Genomic DNA, 16,804 nt, shown 5'->3' with positions numbered 1-16,804 from the left:
AGCAGCATTCTCAACAATAGCCAAATTATGGAAAGAGCCCAAACATCCATTGACTGATGAATGGATAAAGAAGTGGTATATATATATATACAGTGGAGTATTACTCAGCCTCAAAAGAATGAAATCTTGCCATTTGCATTATGTGGATGGAGCTAGAGTATGTTATGCTAAGTGAACTAAGTCAGAGAAAGATAAATACCATATGATTTTACTCATATGAGGAATTTAAGAAACAAAACAGATGACATTAGGGCAAAAAGCTGAAGCTGATGAGAAGTGACATATGTGGCTATGTTGGGGAAAGTGTTCCAGGCAGATGGAACAGCAAATGCACAGGTCCTGAGTTAGGAGAGTGGGTGGTAAGTTTGAAGAATACTAAGGGACTCATTTGTAATTAATTCTTCAGTGTTTGCCTTCTAGAGTTAAAACTCCATGTGGGCTGATCCTCATTCTGCCTCTGTGCTTTGCTGTTTCTGGCACATGGTAGGGGCTCAAAGATGATTAAATATACATATCAGAGGGATGGTAGATCAAGGCAGCTTGCAGGACAGGTAAGTATCATTGCCCCTGGGAAACCTTTCTAGTACCACTACCTTCCCACCAGGATAGGGGATCTTGAGTACAAGTGAATTAAATCAAGCTCTATATATCTGAATGGTGCAAAATTTTACATGTGCTTCTTTAACTAAATGCTTTTAAAAAGGTTCAAAACAGGAACTTTTGTAAGTCTGTCTGGCTGGCAGTTAGTTTACCAGTTAGTAAGCTTGGTAATATACTTACATGAGTCTCATTTCTAATGAAATTTCGAAGATCTCCATGTTTCATGTATGGTAGGACCACTAGCGGAGACCCCTCACTTCGAAGGCAGATTCCCAAGAGCGAGAGAACGTTTGGATGACTAAAATCTTTCATGATGATTCCCTCGGTCAGAAACTGGGAAACTTCTCCTATGTCAGTGATTCCTGAGAAATCCAGCAGTAGAGACATTAACGTCATTATGGACCAATAAACACTTTGTCAAGTTCAGATTGGGGGAGTTTTGGAATGTAAAACCACACGGGTGAATCTTGTCCTGATATCCCATCCTCATAGTGTTTTTTTATAATACATTTGAGTAAATGATGTTACCCTGTAATGTGCCTTCAAGTCACCCGCAAACTCTAGCAGTTAGTTTGTTTCATACGGAAAAAGGAGAGGGAAGCAGGCCAGTCCATTTCTGCAGTGACTGTCTAGGGCAGGGGTTGGCAAACTTCTATAAAGGGCCAGACAGTAAATATTTTTTGGTTTTGTGGGCCATATGGCCTCTGTTGCAAATACTCAACTCTGCCAATGAGTGCGAAAGCAGCCACAGATAATTATCAATGGAACAATCATTGGGCCAGAGTTTTCTGATCCCTGGAAGAGGAGGGTTTGAAGACCAACTGTTGTCATATGGTATCTAAGTAGACTTTTCTGGTATAACAGTTTCTAATCATGTCCAGATAGACATCCTGAGGGCCTGACACTAGTCAGCATTGATGAAAGGTTAATGACCTTTAATTTATTAATCTGACTGGTATCAGTGTCGGTGATGATATTTTTTTTTTACAATGCAATACATTCTGACACCTGGAAGTCCTCATGTGGATGGAATAGAGATTATGTGAATGGAATAGAGATTAATGCGCACCAGGGACAGATAAGGATTTCTTGCTGTTAGGATTGTTCTGAGTGCAATGAGCAGTGGTGCCATCTTGTGAGGCAGATTTACTGACAGTCATTCTTAATCCTTCACTGTTTGTATTTAGGTTTCATATAAACTGTCCCTTTAATTACATTGTGGTCAGACTTCCAACAAAATCAACCATATAGAACACTGCTCAGCATGGGGACTTATGTTAAAAAGGTTGAAATACTCTGGCAATAACTTATCTTAGAAGAAAACCTTTCACTTGTGCATTAATAGCTTATTAATTCTGATAAAAATTTGTAATATAGTCGGTTAACACTTTTCAGGCTACTGCAAATTATAAGCAGAAATTTAGCAATATGGGTAGAAAAGGCAAGCACACTGACTTGGCGTGTGAAAACTGTCAGCAAAGGTGGCGCCAGGAAAACTCTAGTATGACAAGTACATTGGGTTGCACAAGATTTATGTCTTAATTATGGCTCCAGGTCGTTAATAATCTTAGTTAATATCTGAAAGCATCCCCTGTTTCTTAAACAGAATATACATTCCATTTAACCAAGATTGCCTCAATAACATCTAAAATTAAAAAAAAAATTCTAGCATTGAAAGGGGGTAAGTATCACTTGTTCAGGAAGTTCATTTATGTAGAATACCTTATTCCCCCCAAAAATGCAGATAAATGAGATATTGCCGTACTTATGATTTTTCAGTTCCTGCTGGCATATTTTTCTCCTGTTTGTCTTATTTCATTTTTAAGTCTTTTTAATGAAAGTTGCGGTAAAAAAAATAATTACAGTAATTTCTTTGGGTAAAATGAGTCATTACTACTGTATGTGCCAACATGCCTCCAATAGTTTCCATAAATGTCACTTGCAAAACAAATATTATAAAGCCAAACACAGTTAAATGACACTTTGTTCATCCAAGAACATCATTTCTCCAAATTCTTATTTATGAAGGCTCTGAGAAATAATTTCTGAGGGAATATTTCAATAAGAATTTAGACCAAGCAAATTTTCAGGATTAGATCCCTAACTCCAGGAGTAGCTGATTTTCCCACAAGGGAAAGTATAAATCAACATTTTATTATGAACTATTTATTAGTTAGTAAACCATGAAAGGGTACTCCATTGTTAAATAAAATATCACTTACGATTCAAGGATTTCACAGCACAGTGAATTTTCTTGTCATCATTGTCCAACAAAGTCCCATGGTATACACACCCAAAATGTCCTACATGAAAGGGAATTTGGTTAGTGCTACATTACTTTTAATTAGGCAATTATCACTTGCAAAGCCCTTCATGATTTTTATTTCCTTCTTTTTCCTACATGGCAAAAAAAATGCATTGTTTTTTATACTACTGATTAATAGTACCACCGTGTGTGTCTGTAAAATATGTAGATGTAAGGTATTTCACCCTGAGATATAAGCAATATGATTATTTAATACATGGTAAAAAAATTTAGGTGATGTAACTGTTATTAAAGGCTAATATAGCAAAATATTAAACCACAGTGGACACTGAACACAGGAGTAACATCTGCCTCATAAAATAAATTTATTATTTTTGGGGCGCCTGGGTGGCTCAGTTGGTTAAGCATCCGACTCTTGGTTGCAGCTCAGGTCGTAATCTCAGGGTCATAAGACTGAGCACTGCACTGGGCTCTGTGCTGACTGCAGAATTTAAGATTCTCTCTCTCCCTCTGCCCCTCCCCACTGTGCACACTCGCATGCTCTTTCTCTGAATTAAATAAGTATTTAAAAAAAAGAAATTTATTATTTTTAAGGATCAGATAGTATCTTTTAAATGTGAAAATAAGGTTTTACCACATGAAGAAATGCAATAAAAGAAGCTCCCTCTATTCCAGTAAACTAAACTGAAATAAAAATGTTACCATTAGAAATAAGATCAGCATTATAGAATAAGGATTTCCCCCATTAGTCACCGGTTAATACGTAATCCAGGTTGGCAGAAACTGAAAGCCAACTGGCCAAATGAAGCAAATTCATTCTGAGTCATTCCATCTAGTTCTCTTTGGCTTTAGCCACATCACTTTCCAATGGGAGCCTTTCATCCAGTGGCAGTAATTTTCCCCAGAGGTGCCAAACGTCTGATAGCTGTGTAAGTCACTCATTAATTAATTCATCCATCCAGCCAAGATTCCCTGAGTTCCTAGTATGTGAATACTAGGGATTAATTTACCCTTTGGTAATGTAAAGATGAATAAAATAAAACTTATGCTCTTGAGGGCTCATTTTCTACTGGGAAAAACATATAAATAAATAATACTTAGTATTTACAGAATCATTAATGGTTACTACTTCCTAGGGGAATAATTGCCATTTTAGCACCTTTACTGATGAAAATTAAAAATTCTAATTTTTACGATATATAGAATTAGGACATAATTGGTGAGTCCACATTCTCTAAAACTGGCGCAATTTCTGGGATTTATAGGCTAGTAATAGAACTATGTATTACTCTGATGTAAAACAGGCTTGTTAACAGTGCAGCTACTATTCGAGAAGGGGAACGTGCTAAGGATTAAGATCTGGAATCTGTTATAGAAGAATGTGTGGGTGCTGTCACAGGAAAATGGGAAAGCCTTGTTTTCATATAAGGCACATTGTCCCATCAGCTTCTTCTGCATCATGCTGGCAGATGCCTGCTACCTTTTGCAGCACATATAGAATAAAAGGGATCAGAAGCCATTCAGTATCAACGGCAAAAGCTTTTTAGAAAAAAAGAGAAAAAAAGAGAAGAGCGCAGTTCATTTCCTGTCTTCTGCTTGCTTTCTTTTCCTGCTAAATATTTCCTCAACACTGTGTATGCAAGCTGTTATTGCTGCTCTGGCTGGCTTATTACAAATATTCATCCTCTTTGTATAAAGAAATTGGAGTGCATTGTAGAGATGATATATGTTGCTTCAGATCAGGGGAATGCTATAAATTCCATCTTTTGATGCTGTCCAGCAGTGTACAAACTGCTATAAACCAGGACTTCATAGAGTTAGTCACTGTTCTCAGGGTAAAGAAAGACTAGAGGAAGATATGAGTAAAAATACTGGAACTTAATGATTTTCATAAAGAAGTAAACTGCACCTTCCAAGAAACTAGAGTTGCCATTATGAAAAAGATGAAGAAAGAATGTGATTTATTTTTCTTATGTTTAGGAGATTATCAAATTGCCTCCCTGCACAGGGGCAAGTCCCCATGGATATGATTTGTAGGGCCCTATTTCTGCAGAACAGAAATCAAGTGGCTTGTTATCACTGCTCTGTCAGTTGCTTTCACCATTGTCTAAGCTCCTAATCTGCAAAGGCAGAAGATAAAATGCTTACTGGAAAATTGTATTTAACAAAAAGCTGAGTGGAAATACTTACCTCTTCCTATGACTTCATTGAAATGCACAATTAGGCTACTCGGCCCAATCACTACGTGCTGGACTGCCTGGACCAGCTCTGGATTTAGAGCACTGAGGTCAATGTGGACAGTATTTTGCAATAATGGACTGGATATATCAGAGTCCCCACTAGTGAGCATGGGGGACAGGTCCGTCAGAGGATACTGTACTTGTCTGCATGATCCATTCTGAGATGAGTTAGGAAACTGGTCTGCAAGATAAAGCAAAATTATTAGAGAACAAAGCGAAACCTCATTTAGTGGAGACTACAACAGGGCAAGAAATTAAATTAATAATGAAGTCTGGATTTTATAATAAGGAATGGTAGTTTTGTTGTTGAATGAGGCTAGAAAGAGCCTTTACAAAGGAATTGGTTTAATAAAAATGATAATTTGGGAAAAGATACTGGCTTACATATACAAGAGTTGGAACAAAATGTGTATAAATTTTCTTTTAAATAAATTAAGCATTAACTTTGAAACCTTGTTTACTCTCATTTCCTTAGACATTTCTCTTTTCATATATAGCAAAAAGCCATGCTTGAGGTTTATTTTTTAATATACTATATTCTTAAGACTGGGAAGCAGCAAAAGTAGTTTGCTTTTGAGAGACTAGTGTTTATTAATGGAACTAATTTGTATTGCTCAACATCTATATGGATTCCTGGCCAAGGAAAAGTATAGTATAGTGAAACTAGAAATATATAATGGTTAAAATTTCAGAATTGAAGGCTTTTAACATTACTGGTAAATTCTCCCCTGTGTGGTGATGATGGCAGATATAATGGGATCCCCCCATTCAGAGAAGGCTAGAATTGGGTTAGTGTGCCATACCCACTGCTTAATTGAGGGCACTTGGAAAGGGATCAGCATTCCTTCTAAGTTGATCTTTACAACCAAAGCTCTATTAGAGCCTCAGGCAAGGTTTTCTGCTTCAAGGTAAAGCTTTTTCATAAGAAATTGTGGGGCTGAAGATAAATTTCTTAGTGAGAAACAGGGCAGAGAAGCCACCAGGTGCTTTGCCCTTTCCACTGGGAATCCAAACATATCAAGGACAGGGCATCATATCTGCAACTGATGAAGATGAACTAGGCAGGGTGTTGAAGTATATTAGTATATAACATGGGGAGAGGCAAGAGGGTTTGGGAGGGTCCCTGTTGGCATTAAAAGATAATAGAGCTTGTTTGTAAATGACTAGGAAAGTCAGAACTTGAGAGGGGGCATAAAAAAAGTTGATGGTACTCTGACTGTTCCTAACCCTGTTTAAGCATTCTTAGTATTTTCCATAGTGTACAGTTTGGTTAATATCAACTTGGCTAAAGCAGTAAACCTCAACAGTTGTTCCTCAAAAGGTTTGGGGGCCACTTATAGTTACAGTAACTAACTGGAGATAGGACAGATACATCCTTAAAGGAAGGATGCAGAACCTCAGGTGAGTACCTGGAATGTTGGATGGGCGAGGGAAGAAAGAAGCTTAGCTGGGTGCTGAGGTTCTTTCAATCCCAGAGTCAGGCTCTTCAAAACTTCCCCAGGGGAAAGAAATGCAAATAAGCCTCTCTGAGCTCATTTCCTTCACCTTCACTTTCCAAACCTTTGCATCTGGAGATCAGAGTTCTGAATTCTCAGGGTGCAGAGACTGAGAGAAATCCTTGGTGAGATACAGGGAAAAAAGTCCTCTCTCATAGAAATTCTACTGGCCCGTAGGCTAAGTTCAAACACGTGCAAACCCGAATTTAAACCAATGATGTGAGATTCTGTTGTAATGCCACAGAGAACTCTGGGTCTGCATGAGACTGATGGGGAGGCTGTCTCCACCAGACATAGAGAGGAATGCTGTGTAGCTGCCTCTTCATTAGATGCTGGCCGCGCATTCCCTCATTCTCATCTCTCATGACCTTCTTTTGTCTATTTTACTTTTCCGTGTCTTGAAAGTTCAGCTTCAATGTAGGAAAGATGATGAAACTCAAGCTTCTCAGGAATGTTGAAAGAGGTTTGTTCAGTAACAAGGTTGAAGGATTAAATGAGCTTTTTTAAAAAAAAAATACTTGTGAATTATAATGATCTCAGATTAGAGCTATTAAGTGTGAATATAAAATACTAATAGATATAAATTTCAAAGCTATAAACTGGGTTTGATTTGTTCATGTTGTTAAGGGCATGTATTTTCAAAGGCAACGCAGTCATGCGGGCAAAGACAATATTTATGTGTATCTCTTCAGAACTAATGTAAGCTTCAAAAACTGAGAGGCAGTGAGGGTTGAAAAAGTTAAAATATGAAGTGCCTCATTGCTCTTGTACTTGTTTTGATGAGCAATTTCTAGTTTTCCAGTATCCCCAACCACTTGTGACTCATTTTATTTGTCCAATGGTAAATATTCAACAGGGAAGTGCCTGTACTTGACTCACGTCCTGGAACTTCTAAAGATAAAGAAGCAGATACAATACAGACATTTTGCTTTTACCAGGAGACTTGAAATAAAACAATGTGAAATTCTCTGGTTAACCTGACCAGTATTAGGCCTAGTGTTTTGCAAAGCAGAGGGTGTTAACCACTCCTTTTTAAATGGCATAACTGAAGGTTTTTATTGGATAAGACTCAGAATGTATTTAAGTCCTGGAATGTTGGTGGGTAAAAGGCTGTGTACTGACAGCTCACTGAGAATCCTTTAAGGGGATACTAAAGGTATAATTTTAATGCTTGAGGATTCACAGGTTAAAAAAAAAGTATCAGTGCCCACTTATATTTAAATAAATATAAGTTTTGTATCTTAAATCTTCCTGGGTTGTTAAAGAGAGCTTCACAACTCCTTAGCATTGAACTCAGATGATAAAGATCTTACCTTTGCTCAAATGGATTTTAAAATTAACATTTTTGTGAGAAGAAAACTTAAAGACTCTAAAGATCTAATGTAATATGTACATGAGTCCATTTAAAAATAAGAGCCATATAATTCTGTGTCAAATTAAATACTTCTTTGGCCAAAGAAGATGCAAATACTTTTTTATTTTTATAAAAATATAAAGGCAAAACCAAATATAAACAACAATGCTACAACCCACTGAGGTATATGTATAGGTATTTCTTAGAATGATAAATTGAAATATACCTTCTGGAAAAGTAGCTCGGTAGTCTACAGATTCATTTGAAACCATTTCTGTAGTTGGGCTTACACTTCGGGCACTTACAAGCCTATCCAAATGAGGAGTGTGTACTCTTGCATCATAGCGAACTAATTCACTGCCCAGATCTTAAAACAGAGAGAGAGAAAGAGCTCGTTAAAGACTTGGCTATCATGGGTCCCAGTAGACCTTGACCCAGTAACCAGAACTCATGGGTTTGTGCATTGCATATAAGACAACACACATGAATCGATGGCATTTTTAAACTGTAATGACTGTATACTTCAGGTAACTTCTCAAAGCAAATAGTAACAACAAAAAAAATGCACCTTTAATTTGCTTTCTCCTTTTCAGCCACAGGAAAAGCCCGAGTAATAATAAGACTATTAATGATATTGAGATAACACCAACAATCAATCCTGTGAAATTCTGATCTGGCTGAACAATTACTTTTCCAAGGACGGTTGAAGAAACTGCTTGCTTCCACTAAAAATGACAAATACAGAAAAGTGAGAAGTTAGCCATGACAAATACAAAATATACTACACAGGTTGAATCACTCTCCTTAGACCCAAAGTACCAGCTGGTTATTAATGTCCTAGTCCTAGAAGTGGCATAATTGTCTCCAGAGCAACAAGATATTCCTCAATTCTGTTTCAGTGTTCAAATAATTAGGGGCTACTGATCCCTAAAGTACTTTTGGTTTGTACTTGTAACTAGGTATTAGGGATAAAAAGATAAATAAAAACCAGTTTTTGGTCTTGAGGAGCTAAATTATAGAAAGGGAGACAAACACATAAATAAGTGATAACACAGTATGAAATATACCTTAGAAATATGAATAATCAGTAAGAAACAGAGACCACAGGACATTCACTCTATCTTGAAGGATTAGGTAGGGGGCAGAGAAGACTTCCCATAAAAGGTAAATAATCACATGGAATAATAAAGTTGCAAAATATTTTTATTTCAGTTTTGAGACATAGAAGAAATCTTTTGAGGATCCTTCTGGCTTTAACATGGTATGATTTTTAGGATTTATGGTCCTTCTGAATTTTAAACTCTGATATCATGATTCAGCCTTAAATTTTATAGTATTTTTGTACTTTCCCATTTCATAACTCTCCCCCCTTCCATTTTAAAACTTTTTAGAAGACTTCAGGAATCCTTTAAAATTCACTCATTCTTGGATAAACAAAATGTGGTATATCTATATGATGGAATATTACTCAGCCTTAAAAAGTAATAAAGTTCTGACACATACTAGAACCTGTATGAACCATGAAAACATGCTAAGTAAAACAAGCCAGACACACAAGGACAAATATTGTATTATTCCACTTATATGAAATATTTAGAATAGGCAAATTCATAAAGACAGAAAATAGATTAGAGGTTACTCAGGGCTGGAGAAGAGGAGGGAATATGACAGTATGGCTTAATGGTTCCAGAGTTTCTCTTTGGGGTGATGAAAAAGTTTTGGAATTAGTGGTGATGGTTGCACAATACCATGAATATAATTAATGCCACTGAATTGTACACTAAAAAATAGTTAAAATGGCAAATTTTATTTGTATTTTGCCATAATTTAAAAAAATTAATAAGGTAATACACCCAAAACCACTGAGCTGTACACTTTAAATGTGTGAGTTGTATGGTGCAACATGAAAGAAGTTATTATACAATAGTTTAATTCCTATTTTACCCTGTTCATGCATTTGAGGTCACTGTGGAGAGTGGCAGTACCAGGAGGCTCTGGCCTCCTGGTACAAAGAGGTGGGGGGAGGGTTTGGGGTGTGCCCTTATCCCTCCTGAGAGTTACAATAAATTTTGTCAAAAGTGGGGCATGCTGGAGAGGGAGTGTGCCTAGGAAGGACTTTTGAGATCTACCCTCTAAAGCTTGGGAAGGAGACAGTGCAACAAAAACTCACTAATTCTAAAATAACAACTAAGAATCGAGGCTGAGCTGATGAGCCAAAGCCAACACACAAATGAGCTTTAATGATTTATTTTAAGCCTGCAAGTGACATAATTATACTGGCATCTTTATTTACATCATGAGAGAAATGCAGGAATCCCACCTCTATATTTAGCTCGTTGTTCAATTTCAGCAGGTCATTGGGGACCTTGCATAAAACGGCTTCAGAATCCGAGTATATAGTCTCACAGCTCTTATTTCCAACTTTTAACACTTCACCTTTAACTGCTTCAGGGTCAATATCATTTCCCTGAAAGAAAAAAAGAGGTTGTTAACACTTCACAGTTTTGCAGGAATGCTAACAATTGTGAAAGAACATAAATATATTGCAAACATAGGCCATGTTGTTTGCCAAGACATATGATTTTATGATACTCATTTGCATGGGAATTTGGATAGTTGCAAGAGAGCATGATCATTTGGGGGCACTAATTAGGATTCACAGCATATAGCTTTTTATGATTTTTTTTTAAGATTTTATTTATAAGTAATGTCCACACCCAATGTGGGGCTCAAACTTACAACCCTGAGATCAAGAGTTGCATGCTCTACAGACTGAGCCAGCCAGGTGCCCTTATAGCTTTTCTATCAAACTGGATTTTAGAGCCAAGGAGAGATTTTTGTTCCACACCCTTCCATCCAATGACCTCTTACCCACAATCACCTTATTAATGTCTTTAGGGGGTATCAATGGTTGGCAAAAGGGAAATAACTTAGAGATTCAGTTGTTGCACTAACACTGCCTCATGCAGTGACACTGAACCTTGGCTCTACTTTTAGAATCACATTAAGAGAGCTTTACAGAATACTGATGCCTGGGTCCTATCTCCAGAGATTCTGAACTAACTGATCTATGTTAATATATTCCTTTTGTGTTTGAGTTGGGCAGTTTCTTTTCATCCTTCCTGCACAGCTGAATCTTACACATAAATAAATTCATTTTTACAGAAATTCCTGTGAGATGTTATATGACCCTCATTATGATTTCAGGGCATGATTACATTATTTTGAACACTTAGTTACATGAGGATTTAAAAAAAAATTTGCAACTTGACATATTTAGTTAACTGAATTTAAAAAATATCAACATTTTGTTGAAGAAACCAATAATTAGCCTTGGGAAAGAAGTGAAAATGTAGGCACAACTTCTCATATCAAGACTTAATAAGTACAGGGGGCGCCTGGGTGGCTCAGTCCTTAAGTGTCTGCCTTCGGCTCAGGTCATGATCCCAGGGTCCTGGGATCGAGCTCCGCATCCTGGGATCAAGCCCCGCATCGGGCTCCCTGCTCCACGGGAAGCCTGCTTCTCCCTCTCCTACTCCCCTTGCTTGTGTTCCCTCTCTGTGTCTCTCTCTGTCAAATAAATAAATAAAATCTTAAAAAAAAAAGACTTAATGAGCACAGTTATTTATTAAAAGATAAAAGGATAATATATAAAAACATATTACTATTTTACTTATGGACGAAGAGCAGCCAGTAATAACTATAGTACCGCCACCACTTTGTTTTATGTGATCTTTAGTACTTGGCAAACCACTTTTAAATACATTGTCTTACATGGATTTCAATAGATTGGTAGGTCAGAAATCACTCTGGGGAAAGAAGGTAGAAGAAAATACTTCTTTCGAACATGAATCTGGAGTCTAAGAAAAAAATGGATAGAGACAAACCCTATCCTTCTATTTTCTAGATAGTTCTAGAGGCAGTATGTGTATGCCATTGAACCAGGTCAGCCACACAGGGCAATTCAATGTAAAAGCACATAAATCTAACAGGTCACTTTGGGGCTTCAAATGACAACTTGTTGGTTAGGTCTGAGGAAGGGTAAGGCACGCACTCACATATTGGAGGGAATTCAGGGAATGACAAAGAAAAGAGATTAAAGAGCTGCAGGGCTTGATTTATGAGGGAATGACTAAAATGTGTCTTGCTTGCTTAGAGGATAACGAAGGCTGGGGGAAGGGATGAACATACTGCATTTGCACTTCCAATACTCCTTTTAGGCACAGGTCTCCTTGGATAGTGCATAAAGGCTTCTCTAAAACAAAAACAGACCACTCAGCTAACACTGAACCCCTTTTCATTTGTGCCTAGTAGGGAACATACAATAAATGATGACATATAAGTAATTACTATCAGCTTTGTATGTGTAATTGTTTTAATAAAAGTCTACTATCCAAGATGTCACAAAAGGGATACTGGCCATCCACTATTATATGTAGAGGGGTCCAAGTCAGAAAAAAATAAAAATAGATATAGGGTGCTTTTTGTCATTTAAAATAAACATATCTTGGGATGCCTGGGTGGCTCACTCCATTAAGCATCCGCCTTCGGCTCAGGTCATGATCCCAGGGTTCTGGGATCAAGTCCCACATTGGGCTCCTTGCTCAGCAAGGAGCCTGCTTCTCCCTCTGCCGGCCACTCTCCCTGCTTGTGCTCGCTAGCTCTCTCTGACAAATAAATAAATAATCTTAAAAAAAGAATAAACACATCTTTATGGAGTTGTGGGAAAAATGCATGTGTTTAGAACTTTTTTTAATTTACTTTTTATTATTTAATATTAACTATTATTAAATAGAAGAACATAACAATTGGCTCAGTTCTTCAGTCATTAAAATGGTAATATACTCTTTTAAATAAAGCAGCACAGAAAAAACTTTCTGGTCTTTAATCCCCTGCACACATAGAGCAATTTAGAATTATAATTATCTCATTTTGTCTTGTAAAGACAGCTCCCTCCTCCCCCCTGGGTTGGTATTATTGTCATTCCAGCTTTACACATTCAGAACTAAGGTTCAAGAAGGGACTAGGTCAGGAAGCAAATCAAATTCCATTTGATCTACTGTGTGTTAGACACAATTCTAGTTACTGAGAAGATAAAGATGAACAGAGGTTTTTCTTTTCACTATACTATTAAAATAAATATATTTTCTTTTTTTTTAAAATATTTTATTTATTTATTTGACAGAGAGATACACAGAGAGAGGGGAACACAAGCAGGGGGAGTGGGAGAGGGGGGAGTGGGAGAGGGAGAAGCAGGCTTCCCATAGAGCAGGAAGCCCGATGCGGGGCTCAATCCCAGGATCCTGGGATCATGACCTAAGCCGAAGGCAGATGCTTAATGACTGAGCCACCCAGGTGCCCCTATAAATATATTTCTAAAGTGAAAACTTATTACTCCTAATGTGTTATGTTAGGATGTCCCTTATTCCTTTCATCTCCAACTCTGGCCAGGTGTGACACAGTGTTTCTATCTAGGATTCAGACCTGGGGACCCATGTCTGAGCTGGTTACAGAACATAGTGGATGGTGGCAGTAGGTAGAATTTCAAAAATAGCATTATATATAGAGGGAGGGATCTTACAAGATTTCATATATTCAGGTGGCCACAAGATTGAGTCTGGGAAAGCCAGCTAGAGCAGTGAGGTGCAAGTTGGTAGAGGACCCAGAGAGGCAACAGTCCAGGGAGGTTGGCAAGCAGAAAGTCAGCAAGCTGGTGGTGATAGGATCAGGAGGGGGAGATTTACACTTCCTCCAGAATATAGGAGCCCCTCAGTTTAGAGAGTAGGCAAAAGAACCCTCACAGAAGCCTTCAAAACTGAGTTCCACAGGATGTTAATAGGCATTTGCAGAAATTTCCTGGTCATTTGGGAAAAGCTGCGTGAACTAAAATTAAAATGGTTTCTTCACTGCCTAGGTGGGGCACCGTGAAACTGCTGATCTTCCTGTCCCCTTTTCCTGGTTCAGCTGACTTCTCCAGACTGGACCTCTCAAGCATCTCTATGACCATATACATCAATTTGCTCCAAAATAACATAAATTCCCAGGTCAGTGTCAGGCAGTCTTTGTTCCAGCATTACATATTGTACTTCTCTACTTTCCATAAAATATGCCCATGCACAGAGAGTCACGTAATAAGATAATTAGGGAAAAGATAGGGTTTCTTTACAAATATATAAAAATCAATTCTGTTTAAAGAGTTTAGAGCTCTCTCATCTAAAGAACTGTATAGATATCTATATTCCATATGATAGAAAAGTTTCTCTATTATGAAAGGTATTTTGGTATACATTAAATGAAAGTTGATATGAAAAGCATTGTAATCTACTGTAAAGATGAAATTTGGAATCAAGAGACTTGAGTGTGAGATCTAGTTCTGCTATTTGCTCCCTAGGTAGCCCAAGACAAATCACCTAAGCTTTCTAAACCTATGTTTACTTATCTGTAAGTGGGGATAATCATTACTGGACCTCTAAACTGCACAGGTCTGAGTCTGAAATGAAATAATATATATCAAAGTACTATGTTAACTAATCTTCCACAAAAATGTGAGCTGCTGTTGACATAAACATGGTGCCCTGGTGTGTACTCCAAAGGAGATGTCTATTTTTGATGACCACTATCCACAATTGGTCCTGACTAACTTGGAACCTTGGCCATAAACTACCTCCCCCATCAATGGGATTTCTGGTTCATTCTGAGGAATGATTGATCCTTGGTCTCTCTTACATTCTCTTGATCAGAACTTGGCTGAACCTCTTGGTCATGGTATACTGCTGACTGAGGCAATTCTCACAACTAGGGCTGGAGACTATCACAATCTCTTTTTATTTTATTTTTATTTTAAAGATTTTATTTATTTGACAGAGAGAGAGAGAGAGACACAGTGAGAGAGGGAACACAAGCAGGGGGAGTGGGAGAGGGAGAAGCAGGCTTCCCGCAGAGCAGGGAGCCTGATGCAGGGCTTGATGTGGGGCTTGATCCCACGACCTGAGCTCATGGTCCTCATGACCTGAGCTGAAGGCAGATGCTCAACGACTGAGCCACCGAGGTGCCCCTCACAATCTCTTTTTAGCCAGGGAATTCCTGTATGCATGGCTGCTTGAGGACCATGAACTCCTCCTGGCAATAAGGAACAACTCTCTAAACACGTAATTCTCTCCATAGCTTTCACTGATGGAATACAAACCTACTTCACACTCATGTTTTGAACCGTAATTGGACAAGCACAACATGAAATAAACTGGCATCCTTTCTTTTGATAAAAACAGTCCACTGCATGTCTGGAAGAGGCCTTTTCTTTTTTTTCTTTTCTCATGCTTTGCTTTCCTTTGTTTCTGTCCCAAGAGAGGCAGAGGTTTTCATGTGATCCACTTTAGAAACCGATAAAGGGTTAAAGAGCTGTCCCACAATCTTTCCTTACACCTTAGATTTCCTCTTATATATAAAGCAAATGGACTATGGGAGATTGAATGATGATACCAAAATAATCCCTCTAAATCATCCCTATTCTCCCCAAACTGCCACTCTGTGAGATGACAGATGTTATACCCTTGTTAGAGAAAAGAGTCATTTTGTATGAAGAGAAAAAAAGAAAATGTTTTGTGTCTATTTCCAGAGACCCCTTGGGCCATGTTGGGAACAGCATCGAAAGGCTAAGGATGATGTCAAATCATGTTTTTCTAGGTCCAACAATTTTGTAGGACATTGAATAATGGGTATTTAATTTACAGAAAAAGTTTTCTCTTCTATATAAGACTGTGCTTGGAAGAGTAGATAAAGAACCATTTATTTCTAATCCTTCCATCAGAGATAGAGGAACAGAAAAATAGTTTGGGCATAAAAATATTTGCAAATATACCTTTGTTTTCATCAAGAAAAACCAAATGGAATCTTTCAAATGGCAAACACAGTAATTGTTGAAAGCAAAAGGTCACACTAGATTAGTTTTATTGAAAAAAAAAAGAAGTGATAAAAGCTCTTTCTCCTTTTCTAAAACTAATTAAAGAAGCAGATGAAAGAACTTTGCTGTGGTAAACATGCTGTTCACTGAAGCAGGCTCCCATTTAATTTCATGCTGGGCTTGCTTAATTATTGTACAAAACACAATTCGAGGTTAGTAAACTTATATGAGTATGAACGTGTGCATGAATTTGGCTGTAGATAAAATCTTGTTGAAAAAGCAAAAAAACTTCAGTAGAAATGTATTGTTACTTAGATGGAGATGATCTACAGGAACTTATATCTAAACAAGGACTATCCTATTACTTTGTATTTGTTCATATTGGCATCCAGGCTATCTTTCAGAGGAAAAATTCTGAATGTCTAAAACAACAATGGTGAAGGGTAAGTATTTTGCTGTTTCTAGTGACTGGGGCTACCGATAAAGTCTTGGTCATTTTGCCATTTTATTACCACTTGAGGTAAAGATGACTGAAGTGACATAAGAGAGTTGTATTCTAGTCCTTGTTTTGCCACTGTTCCATCACTTGTCAAACCACTTAACCTCTCTGCTTTTTATAGTGTTCTTTGTTTGCAACAGGCTGGGTTAGAAAAGATAATTTGTTATTCTCCAGTTGAATTACATTTAGAGGCTGCTATATTCCTATAGTAGAGGAAATCCAGCTCCATTTAGAAATCAGCTTAGAGATGACCATACTCAGATACAAAATTCCAAGTATTTCATGGAAGTACAAAACTACAACTGATGCATTTACTTTCATGGTTCTTACCTTTTATCTTATAATGAGCACATTTAGGTGTCCAGGGAAATGTATAACAGCAGCAAGATAATGCATTACAGGCAGCCTATTTAATAGATTGTGTCCCACATTTGCTACTTATTAATACA

The 16,804-nt window shown here is 37.5% G+C and overlaps 1 protein-coding gene across 2 annotated transcripts in view; it reads right to left on the bottom strand.

Moving 5' to 3' along the window:
* Positions 1-16,804, bottom strand: part of MET (MET proto-oncogene, receptor tyrosine kinase) — a 114,717-nt gene that overhangs the window by 16,053 nt on the left and 81,860 nt on the right. For both annotated transcript variants that reach the window (XM_027573895.2, XM_027573896.2), the window contains 6 exons: positions 10,277-10,423; positions 8,525-8,681; positions 8,183-8,323; positions 5,057-5,287; positions 2,823-2,903; positions 781-962 (listed from right to left, as the gene is read on the bottom strand). In XM_027573895.2, coding sequence (XP_027429696.1) covers positions 781-962; positions 2,823-2,903; positions 5,057-5,287; positions 8,183-8,323; positions 8,525-8,681; positions 10,277-10,423 — 939 coding nt within the window. The remainder of the gene's footprint in view (positions 1-780; positions 963-2,822; positions 2,904-5,056; positions 5,288-8,182; positions 8,324-8,524; positions 8,682-10,276; positions 10,424-16,804) is intronic.

The sequence above is a fragment of the Zalophus californianus genome, chromosome 12, assembly GCF_009762305.2.
Source record: "Zalophus californianus isolate mZalCal1 chromosome 12, mZalCal1.pri.v2, whole genome shotgun sequence".
Lineage (NCBI taxonomy): Eukaryota > Metazoa > Chordata > Mammalia > Carnivora > Otariidae > Zalophus > Zalophus californianus.
The sequence above is the reverse complement of the archived record's forward strand: the minus strand, read 5'-3'. Positions and strand labels throughout refer to the sequence as shown.